Source organism: Amblyomma mixtum, chromosome 4, assembly GCF_055824585.1.
Source record: "Amblyomma mixtum isolate Tamu chromosome 4, ASM5582458v1, whole genome shotgun sequence".
NCBI classification, from domain to species: Eukaryota; Metazoa; Arthropoda; class Arachnida; order Ixodida; family Ixodidae; genus Amblyomma; species Amblyomma mixtum.
The window spans coordinates 27057866-27075431 of NC_143015.1; the positions used below are offsets into that span (position 1 = coordinate 27057866).

Consider the following 17566-nt stretch of genomic DNA (forward strand, 5'->3'; position numbering starts at 1 on the left):
GCGGTGAAATCCGGAAGGCGCAGCGAAAAGGACCAGTCTAAACTCGGACAGAAAATTCCCACCCCTTCCTTTTCGTTGCACTGAGAGGCGTCGGTTGCTATTGCAATTTTTGGTAGGCAGGGACCTTAAATGATCTTCTAATAGTCCGTTTAAAATACGGGGTGGTAAAAGTTTCGCGTTTTGAGGGAAAATGTTGTCGAAAACAATGTGGAAAGAGGACCCTCTGCTTAGTGCTGAAAGGATGTTCTAAATCTGCACGTTTAAAGGCTTAAGTAGTCTTTGCACGAACACAACCTGGGGGGTATGAAAACTAGGCCAGTGGACACCAAAAAAGGAGGTCGGCTGGCAACAGAAAATGCTTTGCGAACGGTGAAAATGGGATTCAAAGATTTTGGGGAAAGTCTGCACAGTCAGAAAGTGAAATCGGGATAAGAGAGGGGAATGTGGGCCTCAAGGTAAACCACATTGGTAGCCACAAATTTGGGGACGCCAAGGCACATCCGAAGCACCGCCCTCTCCAAAAGAATGAGAGGACAAAGTTTGTATGAAGGCGAGCCTGAAAACAACACAGAGCCAAATTCTAAAATTGGCCTGACGTACAATTTGTAAATCATTAGGAGCGTATCCCTGCGCATACCGTACCTGTGACTGCATAACCTGCGTAACATGCCTGCGGCACGAGCCCCTTTCACAGCAATATTGTCAATGTGAGGCCGCCAGGTGAGTTTGTCGTCATAAATGATGTCTAGGTATTTTAGGGATTGAACCTGAGCTATTGGTTGAAATTTACATGTAAGAGGGACCACAACAGGATCCTGTAGAGGAAAAACAAGGATGGCACACTTGTTAACATTTAATGTGAGGTGTAAACTGCTCAACCAGTGCTCAAGAGAACTCAAATATGATTGAGATTGATCACAGAGGGAATGCATATCAGACGCAGCAGCAAAAAAATTAAATGTCGTCCGCATAGACGTAAGTGCGAACATGGTGGCGTAGAGGAATGGAGCTCAGCAGAATACTAAACAGCACAGGCGAAAGGACAGCTCCTTCCGGAACACCTCTCGTCTGTACCTCTCGGACTGTACACCATTATGGACGCAGAAGAAATCCCTGTTATAGAGAAATGCAGATATCTAAGCAACTAAATATTCGGCAAACTGGAGGTACCGTAACCTATATATTAGGATTGAATGCTTTACACTGTCGTAAGCTTTATAGACGTCGAGCGGAACCAAAGCAGCATACAGGCGTCGACGACAAGCAAGGAGAATACGATTCTCAAGATCCACATGTGCTTCCATATCGAACATCGTGGCCGGAAGCCGAGTTGGATTGTTCTGAGCCTTGTGAGCGTCATTTCAGTTTTGGTTACCTAGTGGCCACTTTCGAATGGTTGCCAGGTGTTGGACGGTTCGTAAACTGGGATATTTCCTATGAGGGCCAAATTAGGGCTAGCGTCTCTTGACACGCTGTTTCTCACCCTAGTGCGGCATCTGCTGTCGGTTATGATTTCCAGCCCGTGTGTGTCCAACCCCTCTAAGACAGCTTTTTCTTTCTTCGTACTTAGCTTGTAGCCCCACTTTTCGTGCGGTGCATTGAAGTCTCCTACAATGAAGAGGTGGTTGTGTTTTACCAGGCCGACAACTGCTCTAATGATTTTCTTGAAGTCGTATCTCTTCTTGCGCGGTGGTGAGTTTAAATTAAGTGCCAATAGGCTCCTATCCTCGCGTTTCTTAGGTATGACCTCAATTAAAACGTGTTCTTTATCTTGTTCACGTTTCTTATGCCTGTGCGCAGTGACCCCCTTCTGGCATACGATGGCCACTTTTTTAAATCTCTCATCTGCTATGGTGTCATAGCTGACTATCTTCAGTGAAGTGTTAGTTTCTTGCAGCGCCATTATCGTGTGTAAGTGTTTATGCTGGATTATGTGTACAGTGTGTGTCACCTAAGACTTAACACAATTTTTAAAAATAGGCTTTTCGAGTTAGAAGACCGCTTTTTTGCGGCATGGCATTGTAAGCGATGCAGTACGCCAGAATACAGCTAAGACGTGTTATTTAGGAGGATGGTTAACAAACACTGAATAGTTAACTTTTACTATAATTGTTAGGCTGCTTAATTACTTCAGAGGTGTGTAGCCCACGGTAAGTACTCCCTATATCAAGTTTAGAATTTCGAAAAAGTTGTTGCCCTCGATGCTGTGGCGTACCATATTTTGGCTGTTACGTCGAGTTACGTGCACTGGAGAGGTTGCTTTGCCTGCAGCATCTTGAAAGCGCATGTATTTTGGCGCGATGTAGCCAGAATTTGTTGGGCCACAGCACCCGGGGTTAACACTTATTCGAAATTGTAAAAACCGATATGGATATTAATTATGGTGGGATCCACGCCGCTCAGTAATGAATGAAGTTTAACATTAATATTCAAAGAGTTAACTATTCAATATTTGTTAACCAGCCTGCTACTTAGCGCGTCTAAGCTGTATACTGATGCAGTACACCGTTGACAATTCTATGCCGGTAAAAGCGCTCTTAAAACTGAAAAAGCCTATTTTAAAAATTGCTTGGTTTAGTTTGGTTGATTGGGGTTTAACGTGCCAAAGTGACTCAGGCTATGAGGAACGCCGTAGTGAAGGGCTCCGGAAATTTCGACCTCCTGGGGTTCTTTAACGTGCACTCACATCGCACAATAAAAGGGCCTATTGTCTAAAGACTTGCATCAAACGCCCTGTATATTTAAATGTTTTTTTTTAAACCTTCTAGAGTTCGACTGCCATATTGTGCATTTTTTTTTCGGTTTTAGCCATGATGGAGCACTACTGCTGCGCCACGAAGCTCTTCGCACTTTCATTTAGGGCGATCGGTTCCGGTCCTCAATTGTTTGGTCTCCGGAACAGTTCTTCCATTCACAGATCTGTCGTGTTCAGCCTGCTCATGATTTGTTCCAGACACATCATCACAGCCTTCTGCTGCTCCTTTATCTGTGCATCTCTAGCTTCAGTTACTTGGTGTTGGATGGCTGCTTTCCTCTGCGTGTTTGGTCTCATCGTTGGCGATTTTACTCCGTGCATTTCTGTGTTTGCGGCAAGTTATTGTTGTCTGCTTCTCTTTGTTGTCGCTTTTCTATAAACGAGAGCCTCCTTGTAAGTCGTTTGTTTTCCTGTCCGAGTTCCCTGTTCATCGTTTCTAGGGCTTCGAATCTTGCCTCTATCGAATCGTCTAGAGCAGTGTGATAGACGGGAGACTCGCTTCTAAACTAACTCACCTCTTTGGACTTCCCGTTCTGTTTGGCCGCAAAAGCATCATGAGCGTTCCCTCGGTTCCAGGCGTTGCCCCACAGTGACCGGCAGATCTCGCGTCTGGTATACCCGGAAAATCTTCCTTATTGAAGAACGGCGTTCGACTCCTACTGCTGATGCCCCTGTTCCGAGACTTGGATCTCGAAAATCAGTTTTTTTCCCTCTCGCTGCGGCTTCCTCCCTGTCAGACCACCGGAACCTGTGGTCCCCGTAGCCGCCGCGGTGGCTCAGTGGTTATGGTGCTCGGCTGCTGACCCAAAAGACGCGGGTTCGATCCCGGCCGCGGCGGTTGAATTTCTTTGGAGGAGAAATTCTAGAGGCCCGTGTACTGCGCGATGTCAGTGCACGCTAAAGAACCCCAGGTGGTCGAAATTTCCGGAGAACTGCACTACGGCGTCTCTCATAGCCTTAGTTGCTTTGGGACGTTAAACCCCATAAACCAAACCAAACCTGCGGTCCCCGTGATAATAGCTCTCATGTTTCCTATTTTTGGTGTTATTGTTGCCCTGGTCCGCTTTTTTTCTTGCTTTGTTGATTCTACTGCCTTCTCGTCCTGAGACGTCTCTTGCATCCTGTAACGCCGGCGGTTCGAGCTTCGTCGCACCACTCACACCTGGGCTCTCCGCACTCGTGACCCACGACGTTTGCACGTTTGCACGCAAGGCACTGCGGAATGTGCTCTAGTTCCGGGCAGGCGTATGACCGGTGTCCCTGCAGATGGCATCGGAAGCACACCTGCTTTGTTAGTTGGTAAGGGCAAACTCTTCAGAATCCTCCCAACACTGGGACTGTCTTGGGCAACCTCAGTCCGTCGAATGTAATGAATTATTTTTTTGGAAAGGAAATGGCGCAGTAACTGTCTCACGTATCTCGGTGTATACCCGGACCGCGCCATAAGAGAAGGGACAAATGAGTAAGTGAAAGAAGAAAGGTACAAAGAGGTGCCGTAGTGGAGGTCTCCGGTATAACGTTGACGACCTGGAGACCTTTAACCTGCACTGACATCTGACTGATTTCCCGAGCATTCTTGCATACACTGCAGGAATTCCCGGCGTTGCCACTTGGATGCGGTTCCTTAGGATTTCTTTCATGGTGCCGGTCATGACATTGTGCACCACTCACCGGGCAGCTCCTTCGGCCGTCGAGCTTTAGGCATTGAACTCAAATTCTTTGCCTCCGAGGCGTAAGTTCCTCGCCTTTTGTAGTGCTTCCGCCTTCGCGCCATCTGACATCTTGACAATTATTATGTTTGAGATGGCTTTCAAGGCGATGAGCACGTCGCCAAAGTACACCAGGTTACATTCCTTCACCAGGGCTTGTACGTAGTCATTGGGCCTGAAATCTTCCACTCTGATGTTGTGGCTCTTCGGCCGTAATGCGATCTTGTATCCTCCTTTCGTGAACTGCACGAAATCACGCCCGTTACCAGCGAGGGTATTATGTTTTTGTTTGTTTAGAGCGGAAGCCGGTGTCGTCTCTGGGAGCGTGGCATTCGGCCCCGGCGTCCCAGGTTTCTGCTGCTGCTGTTCGCTTTTTCTGGATGTAGTCTTGTTTGCAGCGGAAGGTGCACTTGCCTGACCGGTAGCTGCCCTGTCCTTCTGGGCTCCGCGCTCCATGAATCATTTCATCACTTGCTACGGGGTATCGTTGATTGGGTAGACCATCGTTTCTTCTTTCTGCCCCCTCGTAGCTCCAGCGTTGTTCGTCTTTGCACGCTCCGCGGCTTGGGCCTACTTCGTACTCATGTTAGTTTCAATAAAGGGGCCGTGAAGGGTACCGCCACCGATGATGACTCCATGCCGCCGTCGAGGCTGCTCAGGCCCAATAGACCTAACCAAGCCCATGCGCCTCCCTCCCCGACTCCGGCTGACGCTACGTCATCGTTAGGATTAGCACGACTCTCGCCGCTGCAAGACTTCAGAGTCCCGTAAGTTGAAAATAGTCCACTTACATGCATGAAATTGGTGTCCAGATGGTCCGCGGACCCTTAGCAAAAATGCGTTTTGGAATAGAGGCAGGATATTTATATTGCATTTTAAACGTATTTTGTATTCTTCAAGGCACTAGAAATAGGCAGGAAAAATGTTCCTGAAGTTTTATACTTAATATTGAAATTATATTTTAAACTTTTTCAGTAATAATTTGCCCAAAGCATGCTTCAGTGCGTTTCAAACACGCGAAAAATTATGTATGCGGTTTTAGCATCGTGACAGTGTATTAAAAGTGTACTTTTTAAAAACAAAATTAATTCATCGAAAATACACTTCAATTCTTTCAAATGGGCAGTCCGCCTAAACATATCTGCACCATAATCATCATAATCATCAGCTTGACTACGCCCACTGCAGGGCAAAGACCTCTCCAATGTCTCTACAATTAACCCTGTTTTTTGCCAGATGCGGCACCGTATTTCCTAAAACTTCTTGATCTCAACCGCCCACCTAGCTTTCTGCCGCCCCCTGTTACGCTTACCTTCCCTTGGAATGCACTCCGTTACCCTTAAGGACCACCGGTTATCTTGCCTTCGCATTACATGCCCTTCCCAAGGCCATTTCTTCTTCTTGATTTCCACTAGGAGGTCATTAACCAGCGTTTGTTCCGTCACCCACTCCGCGCGCTTCCCGCCTCTTAACTTTACACCTATCATTTTTCTTTCCATAGCTCGCTGCGCTGTCCTTAACTTAAGCTGAGCCTTCTGTGTTAGCCTCCAAGTTTCTGCCCCTTAGGTGAGTACCGCTAGGATACAGCTGTTCTATACATTTTTTATTGAGGGATATTGCATTGGTGAGATAGTGTCTCCCTGCCTGACACTCTTCCTTATTGGAATTTTATTGCTGACTTAATGAAATACCATGGATGCTGTGCAATCGTTATAGATATCTTGCAGTATTTTAACATAATGCGCTTCTACACCCTGATTCCGCAATGCCTGCATGACTGTTGAGGTTGCCACTGAGTCAAACGCTTTCTTGTAACCAATGAACGCTATTTACAGGGGTTGGTCATATTATGCGCATTTCTCTCTAACCTGATTGATAGTGTGAGTACGGTCTATCGTCGAGTATCCTCCAAGTTACACCACACTTCACTCTCCCGTGGAACAAGCTAGTGCTCGAAATCACGTTTCGGGGAGCAGTGAAAACTCTCTTTTCTGCAGTCCTTCATTTTATCGTAGCTTCTAGCAGGAAGACAATCGTCAACAAAATTTTTGCTTGTCACTTTTTCAAGAAGAGCAACTCCGCATCTGACAAAGTTATTAAAGGCGCGATAACACAATTATCATGCAGCCCGGCATTTTCAGTAGCCTCCCTGATCTCCCGCACTATCTGGTCCGAGTGCCTGCTCATTACCGAACAGCTGGATAAGTCCGCAGTGCACTGCTCGCCTTTCACTGTAGTTCGGTCTTTGATGATGCGCTTCCGCCGGTGTAGCGCCAGATTGCCTGTACCTGCCTCGAATGTCCTGTGCCTATGTACCTATCATGCATGGGCGTCCGGAGGGGGGGGGGGGGGCAAGGGGGGGGCGGTTGCACCCCCCTGGAAAATCACTCACTCGAACCGTGAGTGATGGCCGCACACCAGGGGCGGTGGTGCGCTCAGTCAAAAGGGTAAAAGCAGCCCCGCATGGTCACATCTGCGAAATGCCGCGTCCGGGCGTGCGTCGTTCCGCCGTTTTCAAACCACGCCATCGTTAGCTCTACTGAAGGGCGACCTGTTCCAGACATACAGCGGCACCGGCGAGCATGTGTTTCGAGCCGCCTTGAGATGGGTGTCTGTTTCTTTGATCTCTAGAGAGATAGCGACACGGAGGCAGACAGTGCACGGGGCATCTTGTTTTCGCCTATGTCGTTACGCCGGTCACCGATGAATTCTTAAGGAGGGAAGGACAAATCAGCCGTGTCCACCCCCGCTTTGTCGGGCTGCTCAGGGGCAAGCGGGCGATGAGTTGGCGCCGTCGCCGCTCGCTGTCTCCTCCGATCCACGTGTAGCGCAGTTCGGTAGAAGCGCCGCTTTCAGAATCTCCGGCAAAGGGGATTAGCTGCTTTTGTTCACGGCGACGCAGTCTCCCGAGGCGCCCCCACACCAGCGTTCTTTGCGTCTTCTGTGAAAACCAGCGCCTTTGGTCAACGCAGCCCGATGGCGCCTGCCTGGCTCGCCTGTCACCTCTGGCTGGGCCTCAAATCACAACAGCGCCCATGTACTGTGCGTGTCAGTGCATGGTAAAGAGACCCAGGTGGTCGACATTACCCGGAACTCTGTACTACTCCATCCCTCATAGCCTGAGTCGTTTTGGGGCTCTGAACCCCATAAAAACACAAAACAAATTTTCCGACCGGAGTGGCGAGTGTCCCTTCCCCTCGGAAGTTGCGCGGCGTTCCTTTCCCCCCAAAGTGCGCATTCGGGGATACTGCGGCAAGTAAGCCCTCGCACGTGTGCGCGCCTCTGTGTTTGTGCTTGGGTGTTTGTAGTGGCCGGTTGTCAGCGAAGCTGAGAACAACCAAGACAGCGGTGACTGCACCCTGGTGGGCTCGGTGACTGCACCTCAGCGCAGCCATCTAATCCGCTAATCTTTGCGATGCAGACGATCAACCAGCTGTTCGTCAGCCTACTGTTGCCGACCTTGGCAAGCATTCTTTCGGGTGCGTCGTTTGACTGGGCACCACCATGCTCCAGTGACGAGCCGGGACGCTACCGCTTGCCGCTCGTCAGCTGCCCGCCCCGGATGACTGCTGCGACAACAGAGGAACAGTGGCTGCCGGCGCCGAAGGAATCTTGGACGGCCGCATCATCACGGACATCAACAGCTTCGCCCCATATAAAAGCGCCCCCGCCACCGGCACCGTTCTGTGGGCTCGGTGACTGCACCTCAGCGCAGCCATCTAATCCGCTAATCTTTGCGATGCAGACGATCAACCAGCTGTTCGTCAGCCTACTGTTGCCGACCTTGGCAAGCATTCTTTCGGGTGCGTCGTTTGACTGGGCACCACCATGCTCCAGTGACGAGCCGGGACGCTACCGCTTGCCGCTCGTCAGCTGCCCGCCCCGGATGACTGCTGCGACAACAGAGGAACAGTGGCTGCCGGCGCCGAAGGAATCTTGGACGGCCGCATCATCACGGACATCAACAGCTTCGCCCCATATAAAAGCGCCCCCGCCACCGGCACCGTTCTGTGGGCTCGGTGACTGCACCTCAGCGCAGCCATCTAATCCGCTAATCTTTGCGATGCAGGTTAGTAAATCATATTCCTTATTTGCCAAAAGATCAAGCAATTATGTTCTGGTGCAGTTCCCGAGCCCACAGTGTTGTGTTGCCATTGCCGCCGAGTGTGCCACTGTTGTTCATTCCTTGCTATTGTTATCAGGAGATATCGAAACTAACCCTGGTCCTAACGACAACAGTGCAGTACTCGCGGAACTCCAGAAACTAACCGCAGGCCAAACCCAACTAATAGCCGAAGTACAAGGACTGAAATCCCAGCTCACTACTACGGATAAAACCATAACCGATTTAAGCAACCGTATGACCGACCTGGAAACACACTACCAAGCACTACTTCCCCTTCGAAACGACATTGAAAAGATGCAGGCTGACACAAGCAACATGGCGCGTATAATCCAGGAACTAGAAACCCGCATAGATGACGCTGAAAACAGGTCACGTCGTAACAATCTCATCTTCTATGGTATCCCTGACACTACTGATAACGAAACGTGGGCAGAATCTGAAAAACTAATCATTGATGTTTGCCGGAATAACCTTCAAATAACTGTGGAACCTCACGAAATAGAAAGAGCTCATCGCCTCGGTCGTCACTCACAAGATAAAAATCGTCCCATAATCGTGAAATTCACAAGTAGCAAAACTAAAGAATCCCTCCTATCAAATGGGCGGAATCTGAAAGACACGGTTTATAGTGTTGGAGAGGACTTCTCGCATGCCGTTCGTCACGCGCGAAAACAACTAGTTGCATTTGCTAAAGCCCGGTCTGCCAAATTTTCCTTGCGATTTAAAACACTTCACATCGGCTCGAACCGTTATATTTTTGACACTTCATCTAACACCGTAAAGCAACTCGCGTAGCAATCGTCCCTTCACCCTACACCAATAAAACGCCAGCGCGCGACACCCTCAAATATTTCCTCAAATGTTCTCTTGTTTTCCGTGATATACACTAACATCCGCAGCTTCCTCCCAAAGCGTGAACTCATATCCAACGTAATTTCGTCATCCAGGAGCAATATACTTATACTAACTGAAACTTGGTTAAACAGTAACGTGTCCGACGCTGAAGTTTTAACTGACTTACCGGAATTCAACGTCTACCGAAACGATCGGAAAGACTCACGGGGGGGCGGTGTTCTTGTTGCAATTCACCGAGGTTTATCATGCTCTATTGCACACGTCACATCTGATATGGAATCATTATGGCTAATTATTCGCACTCCCCCTGTAACAGTACTTCTTGGCGTTTGTTATAGGCCCCCGCAGTCAAATCCAAACTTCTGTCGACATCTGAATGATACCATAAATCATCTTGTTGTTAAATACCCAAATGCGCGCATTCTCCTTTTCGGGGACTTCAATTATCCGGACATTGATTGGCAGAGTTTAGGCACTTCCTCATTAACATGCAATACAGAAGCCAAGAACTTCATTGATGTCTGTTTAAATTTTAACCTCACACAGTTAGTCTCGGAACCTACTCGTGTCACGCATGCAACCGCAAACACCCTTGACCTAATACTAACTAATAGCCCTGAGTACCTATCATCCATTAGTTATCTTCCAGAAATCAGCGACCATAAAATCTTACATGCTCTATTTTCATTTACCCCAGTTCAGAAGCACCCATCCAGAAAAACAATAAATCTGTACGATAAAGGGAATTACGATGCAATAACTGAAGACCTTAACATGTTCTTTTCAGAGTACCAATCCACATTCGACAATCACTCTGTTCACGAAAACTGGTTGATATTCAAAAATAAGTTAAATATGCTCTCTAATATGTTTATCCCCAGGGTATCTTTCCAAAATAACCGCAATAAGCCATGGTTTACTAAGCATCTAAAACGTCTAGAAAACAAGAAGAAACGCCTGTTTCGTTCAGCCAAACACACTGATAATCAAGCCGCTTGGGAAAAATACCTTTCATCTGAGAAATCATACTTACTTGCAGTTCGTAGCGCCAGGCGCTCATTTTATCACACTGACTTACCGAAGCTACTAATCAGCAATCCTAGACAATTCTGGCAGGTTTTAAATCCTAAGCACACTCATGATATTACACTCACTAACGACTTGCACGAAGCGGTTACTAACGATGAATGCGCAGAAATATTTAATAACGCATTTGCATCTGTTTTCACGAGTGAATTTGACATGCCTTCACAGTTACCATCGCTCAACACAGAAGCCATCATGCCAGCCATCACATTCCTCGCTGATGGTATCGCTTCCATAATTGATAACATGAAACTCTCATCATCAGCTGGTATGGACATGATTAATACAAAACTGCTTAAAAATGTGAAATCAACATGTGCAGCCTACTTATCTTTGATTTTTTCGCAATCGCTCTCTTCAGGGATCATTCCAGATGACTGGAAAACGGGGAAGGTCGTTCCAGTCCACAAATCAGGTAACAGAGACTCCCCCATGAATTATCGCCCCATTTCATTAACTAGCGTACCCTGCAAAATCATGGAACATGTCATCTACTCTCAGATCATAAGTTTCTTAGACTCAAACGATTTCTTCCATTCTTCACAACATGGGTTTCGTAAGGGCCTCTCTTGTGAAACCCAATTAGCGTTGTTCCTTCACGACTTGCACACTAATCTTGACCGTAACATACAGACTGATGCCATATTTCTAGATTTTGCAAAAGCTTTTGACAAAATTCCCCACCGTCGTTTATTAGTAAAACTTGCACAGCTGAACTTACATCCTAACATACTACAGTGGATTGAGCGGTTTCTCACTAATCGTTCTCAATCAGTCTTTGCTAATGGCCACCTGTCTAACAGCCTCCCGGTTACATCAGGCGTTCCGCAAGGATCTGTACTCGGTCCATTACTCTTTTTAATATATATTAATGATTTACCTGACCACGTTTCCTGCAGTATTCGAATGTTCGCTGACGACTGTGTTATTTACCGCACTATTAATAACTCTCGTGATCAACTTAGTCTTCAAACCGATCTTAACAGCGTACTTAATTGGTGTAACAACTGGCTCATGTCCCTAAATCCTAATAAATGCAAACTCTTATCCTTCTCTCGTCGTCATAGCCCGCATCGCTTCCAATATTCCATTTCTAACACCTCGATTGATTCAGTACCATCTTATAAGTATCTAGGAGTCACCTTGTCTTGTGATTTATCTTGGCGCACCCATATTGGCAACATCACTTCAGCATCGAATAAAACGCTTGGTTTTCTCAAGCGCCATCTCCGCCTTGCCCCTCAACACGTAAAATTACTCGCATATAAATCGCTCATCAGACCAAAATTAGAATATGCATCTGCCATATGGAGCCCGCACCAAACTTATTTAATTAATGCATTAGAAGCTGTCCAAAATCGTGCCACTCGATTCATCCACTCTTCATACTCATATGACGTCAGCATTTCTTCATTGAAAGCGTTATCTGGACTACCGCCCCTTTCGTTCCGTCGTCGCATTTCAAGTCTCACCCTTTATCACAAATTATTCCATTCTTCCCTCAATCGGTCACCGTATATCACAGCTGCCGCACGCATATCTCACCGCACCAGTCATCCCCTACAGGTTGCCCGGCCACCATCGCATACTGCCACCTTTTCTGCTTCATTTTTCTTTCGAGCAGCAACGGACTGGAACGGCCTACCCCGTGACATCGTCAACATCGCTTCATCCTCTACTTTTCAAGAACATGTAACCGATCACCTTCAGTGCTAAATAATATTCGCTGTTTTGTTTGCTCATTTTATTAAGATCCCACCCCTTATGTAATACCCCCGAAAGGGGGCCTTTAAGGTAAATAAACTGAACTGAACTGAACTGACAGCGGACGAGAAAACGACGAGCGGCGAGCAGTGTGTGTGGGGTTGCTCGACTGTGCGGATGCGCAAGCAAGATGGAGCGAGGTGTATGAAGCTGCGAGCGTGCATTTATCTTGTAAATAAGTTTTCGTTGTATATATAGTCATCTTTTGTTTTCAACGTACGCGTTCAACAGTTTTTCCAATCAATGTGTATGATGAGTGTGCACCGAGAGCGTGTAATGAAGCACAGAAGTGAATTTATCACACGTGTAATTACGCAATTCGCCCAGAAAAATCCGAGGCGCCTACAGTTGCTATTCAAGGAAGACTGACTGAGTGACTGTAGTTGCGTGTTTGCGAACATATTGTGCTGTGTGCTGGTCATCAATCCGGGTGAGTCGAGAACCCGTATGCAGGAAAACTGAGCACTCTTCTCCACGAAGTGATATAGCATCTTTTTGCATTTTTTATTAATTTTAGTTGTTTCTTCGTTGATAAACTCCAATGTACCTCTCCTAGCCGCGCTTTAATTTGCTGTTTGTAATTTTTCTTTCATGTGTGCATTTTGTTTAATGTTTATTTATATATAAATAAATAAATTTACTCCGCAAATAGCGCCTTTTTGCTACGAACATACCCCCCCCCCCCCCCCCCCGGGGCACCAACGGGGCCCCCCCCCTGCAAAAAATTCTGCGGACGCCCTTGTACCTATGGGCATAACGGCTTCAGGGAGACTTCAGGAGGTAATGGTGGCCTGCAGTGAACCTCGGCGCACAGCAGTATGAAAGTGGTCGTAGCCGCAGAGGAGACCCTGTCGTCCGCGCTGACGAGCTGAAAGCCGATCGGTGCAGCGAAGTGAGCATCGATATCAGCTGAACACGGCGTCAGGCGAATGGAGCAGGGTACAACGAGAAGAAGCGACGCCTCGGCTTTCCGCGCCCTCTTATGACTTTCCGCCCGCAGCCAAGTGTCTCCAGCAGTAAGTGAACGACCCGCTAGTGTTTGTGGGCAGCTTGAACATAGAAATGATAATAAGGGAGTAATTACTCATTGACATCCACCCAAGCGCAGCCATACGGCTACAAAGGAAAGCTATACAGATTTATCAGAAACTTCGCAGTTAAAGAAAAATTCGTCCTGGTCCGGGGTACGAACCCGGGACCACCGCTTCACCAGAGCAGTCGCTCTACCAACTGGGCTAACCGGGACGGCAAGCTTGTGGTAGGGCGAGAGCGAATTTATCAATAACTCGGAGTGGGAACAGTGTTGTTCAAATGTTTAGGGGAATCCTCCAAGGTGGAGTATATCATCAATTCGCTCTCGCCCTACCCTTAGTTTGCCGTCTCGGTTAGCCCAGTTGGTAGAACGACTGCTCCGGTGAAGCGGTCGTCCCGGGTTCCAACCTCGGACCAGGACGAATTTTTCATTAACTGCGAAGTTTCTGAGAAAGCGGTATAGCTTTGCTTTGTAGCCGTATGGCTGCGCTTGGATGGATGTCAGTGAGTTCATAGAAGTGATGCATGAGCGATTCGTAGAAGAGCTGGGCGATTTCTGCCTGCAGCTCGTTCCGGACGCCGAAAAGCCAACGAGATACGGAAAGACGTGTATTGATTTAGTCTTTCACTCTCACATCCTTGTCTCAGACGGAGCTGATTAGCGCGCACTTTAGCGAACACAAAGGCATACTTGTGCGTTGTGAAAAGCAGTGAAGAAAATAAAGCTGCAAAATATCGCCATTCTTTTTGTACGTGTTTAGCACCGTATAGCGCGAAGAGTCTTACAGTAGCTGTCCTGCGCTGTTAAAGCAAAGAAAAAAAAAACAAAGCAGTACAACACAGCTGGCATTCTCCCTGGAACTTTATTTGCTGAACAACGAAGCATAGCAGCTCCTTACTAGTTTTAACCCGAAATCATTACTAGCCCCATTAGGCGAAATTCCGTTGGCGACCGGCGTTGTTGTCGAGGCCGAAATGTTGAAGAAAAATTACGAAATCATGCCTTCCGTGAGCGAGGGGCATGCGTTGCGCCGACAGTGGTGCATGCATAAAGGATTACGTATTTAAAGCACATGGCGAGTTTTTAGACCAATTTAAAGAAATATATAAAAAAATTTGGCGGGGGCTTAGCTTTGGTTAAGCCTGGTAGGTTGCGAAAGCAGGTGTTTTATACTGCATATGCAGCGCCTCTAGCGGTAGGAGCGCGGCGCGCCGTGGCAAGCGGCCGCCGTTACCCGACGAGCCGAGTTGGTAGCCCGTCTTCGCTCCTGGTATGACGTGACGCCATAACGTCACTAGCGCCTATAGCGGGAGGAGCGCGGCGCGCCGTGGCAAGCGGCCGCCGTTACCCGATGAGCCGAGTCGGTAGCTCGTCTTCGCTCCTGGTATGACGTGACGCCATAACGTCACTAGCGCCTATAGCGGGAGGAGCGCGGCGCGCCGTGGCAAGCGGCCGCCGTTACCCGATGAGCCGAGTTGGTAGCCCGTCTTCGCTCCTGGTATGACGTGACGCCATAACGTCACTAGCGCCTATAGCGGGAGGAGCGCGGCGCGCCGTGGCAAGCGGCCGCCGTTACCCGACGAGCCGAGTTGGTAGCCCGTCTTCGCTCCTGGTATGACGTGACGCCATAACGTCACTAGCGCCTATAGCGGGAGGAGCGCGGCGCGCCGTGGCAAGCGGCCGCCGTTACCCGATGAGCCGAGTTGGTAGCTCGTCTTCGCTCCTGGTATGACGTGACGCCATAACGTCACTAGCGCCTATAGCGGGAGGAGCGCGGCGCGCCGTGGCAAGCGGCCGCCGTTACCCGATGAGCCGAGTCGGTAGCTCGTCTTCGCTCCTGGTATGACGTGACGCCATAACGTCACTAGCGCCTATAGCGGGAGGAGCGCGGCGCGCCGTGGCAAGCGGCCGCCGTTACCCGATGAGCCGAGTTGGTAGCTCGTCTTCGCTCCTGGTATGACGTGACGCCATAACGTCACTAGCGCCTATAGCGGGAGGAGCGCGGCGCGCCGTGGCAAGCGGCCGCCGTTACCCGATGAGCCGAGTCGGTAGCTCGTCTTCGCTCCTGGTATGACGTGACGCCATAACGTCACTAGCGCCTATAGCGGGAGGAGCGCGGCGCGCCGTGGCAAGCGGCCGCCGTTACCCGATGAGCCGAGTCGGTAGCTCGTCTTCGCTCCTGGTATGACGTGACGCCATAACGTCACTAGCGCCTATAGCGGGAGGAGCGCGGCGCGCCGTGGCAAGCGGCCGCCGTTACCCGACGAGCCGAGTTGGTAGCCCGTCTTCGCTCCTGGTATGACGTGACGCCATAACGTCACTAGCGCCTATAGCGGGAGGAGCGCGGCGCGCCGTGGCAAGCGGCCGCCGTTACCCGATGAGCCGAGTCGGTAGCTCGTCTTCGCTCCTGGTATGACGTGACGCCATAACGTCACTAGCGCCTATAGCGGGAGGAGCGCGGCGCGCCGTGGCAAGCGGCCGCCGTTACCCGATGAGCCGAGTCGGTAGCTCGTCTTCGCTCCTGGTATGACGTGACGCCATAACGTCACTAGCGCCTATAGCGGGAGGAGCGCGGCGCGCCGTGGCAAGCGGCCGCCGTTACCCGATGAGCCGAGTCGGTAGCTCGTCTTCGCTCCTGGTATGACGTGACGCCATAACGTCACTAGCGCCTATAGCGGGAGGAGCGCGGCGCGCCGTGGCAAGCGGCCGCCGTTACCCGACGAGCCGAGTTGGTAGCCCGTCTTCGCTCCTGGTATGACGTGACGCCATAACGTCACTAGCGCCTATAGCGGGAGGAGCGCGGCGCGCCGTGGCAAGCGGCCGCCGTTACCCGATGAGCCGAGTTGGTAGCTCGTCTTCGCTCCTGGTATGACGTGACGCCATAACGTCACTAGCGCCTATAGCGGGAGGAGCGCGGCGCGCCGTGGCAAGCGGCCGCCGTTACCCGATGAGCCGAGTCGGTAGCTCGTCTTCGCTCCTGGTATGACGTGACGCCATAACGTCACTAGCGCCTATAGCGGGAGGAGCGCGGCGCGCCGTGGCAAGCGGCCGCCGTTACCCGACGAGCCGAGTTGGTAGCCCGTCTTCGCTCCTGGTATGACGTGACGCCATAACGTCACTAGCGCCTATAGCGGGAGGAGCGCGGCGCGCCGTGGCAAGCGGCCGCCGTTACCCGATGAGCCGAGTCGGTAGCTCGTCTTCGCTCCTGGTATGACGTGACGCCATAACGTCACTAGCGCCTATAGCGGGAGGAGCGCGGCGCGCCGTGGCAAGCGGCCGCCGTTACCCGATGAGCCGAGTCGGTAGCTCGTCTTCGCTCCTGGTATGACGTGACGCCATAACGTCACTAGCGCCTATAGCGGGAGGAGCGCGGCGCGCCGTGGCAAGCGGCCGCCGTTACCCGACGAGCCGAGTTGGTAGCCCGTCTTCGCTCCTGGTATGACGTGACGCCATAACGTCACTAGCGCCTATAGCGGGAGGAGCGCGGCGCGCCGTGGCAAGCGGCCGCCGTTACCCGATGAGCCGAGTCGGTAGCTCGTCTTCGCTCCTGGTATGACGTGACGCCATAACGTCACTAGCGCCTATAGCGGGAGGAGCGCGGCGCGCCGTGGCAAGCGGCCGCCGTTACCCGACGAGCCGAGTTGGTAGCCCGTCTTCGCTCCTGGTATGACGTGACGCCATAACGTCACTAGCGCCTATAGCGGGAGGAGCGCGGCGCGCCGTGGCAAGCGGCCGCCGTTACCCGACGAGCCGAGTCGGTAGCTCGTCTTCGCTCCTGGTATGACGTGACGCCATAACGTCACTAGCGCCTATAGCGGGAGGAGCGCGGCGCGCCGTGGCAAGCGGCCGCCGTTACCCGACGAGCCGAGTTGGTAGCCCGTCTTCGCTCCTGGTATGACGTGACGCCATAACGTCACTAGCGCCTATAGCGGGAGGAGCGCGGCGCGCCGTGGCAAGCGGCCGCCGTTACCCGATGAGCCGAGTCGGTAGCTCGTCTTCGCTCCTGGTATGACGTGACGCCATAACGTCACTAGCGCCTATAGCGGGAGGAGCGCGGCGCGCCGTGGCAAGCGGCCGCCGTTACCCGATGAGCCGAGTTGGTAGCTCGTCTTCGCTCCTGGTATGACGTGACGCCATAACGTCACTAGCGCCTATAGCGGGAGGAGCGCGGCGCGCCGTGGCAAGCGGCCGCCGTTACCCGATGAGCCGAGTCGGTAGCTCGTCTTCGCTCCTGGTAT

The 17566-nt window shown here is 50.7% G+C and overlaps 1 protein-coding gene across 1 annotated transcript; it reads left to right on the forward strand.

Moving 5' to 3' along the window:
• Positions 1-7913: 7913 nt before the first annotated feature.
• On the forward strand, positions 7914-9430 carry LOC149345964 (uncharacterized). Its single transcript, XM_089585324.1, has one exon. The coding sequence runs from the start codon at positions 8027-8029 to the stop codon at positions 9383-9385; it is 1359 nt and encodes a 452-aa protein (XP_089441450.1). The 5' UTR covers positions 7914-8026; the 3' UTR covers positions 9386-9430.
• The last annotated feature ends 8136 nt before the right edge of the window (positions 9431-17566 follow it).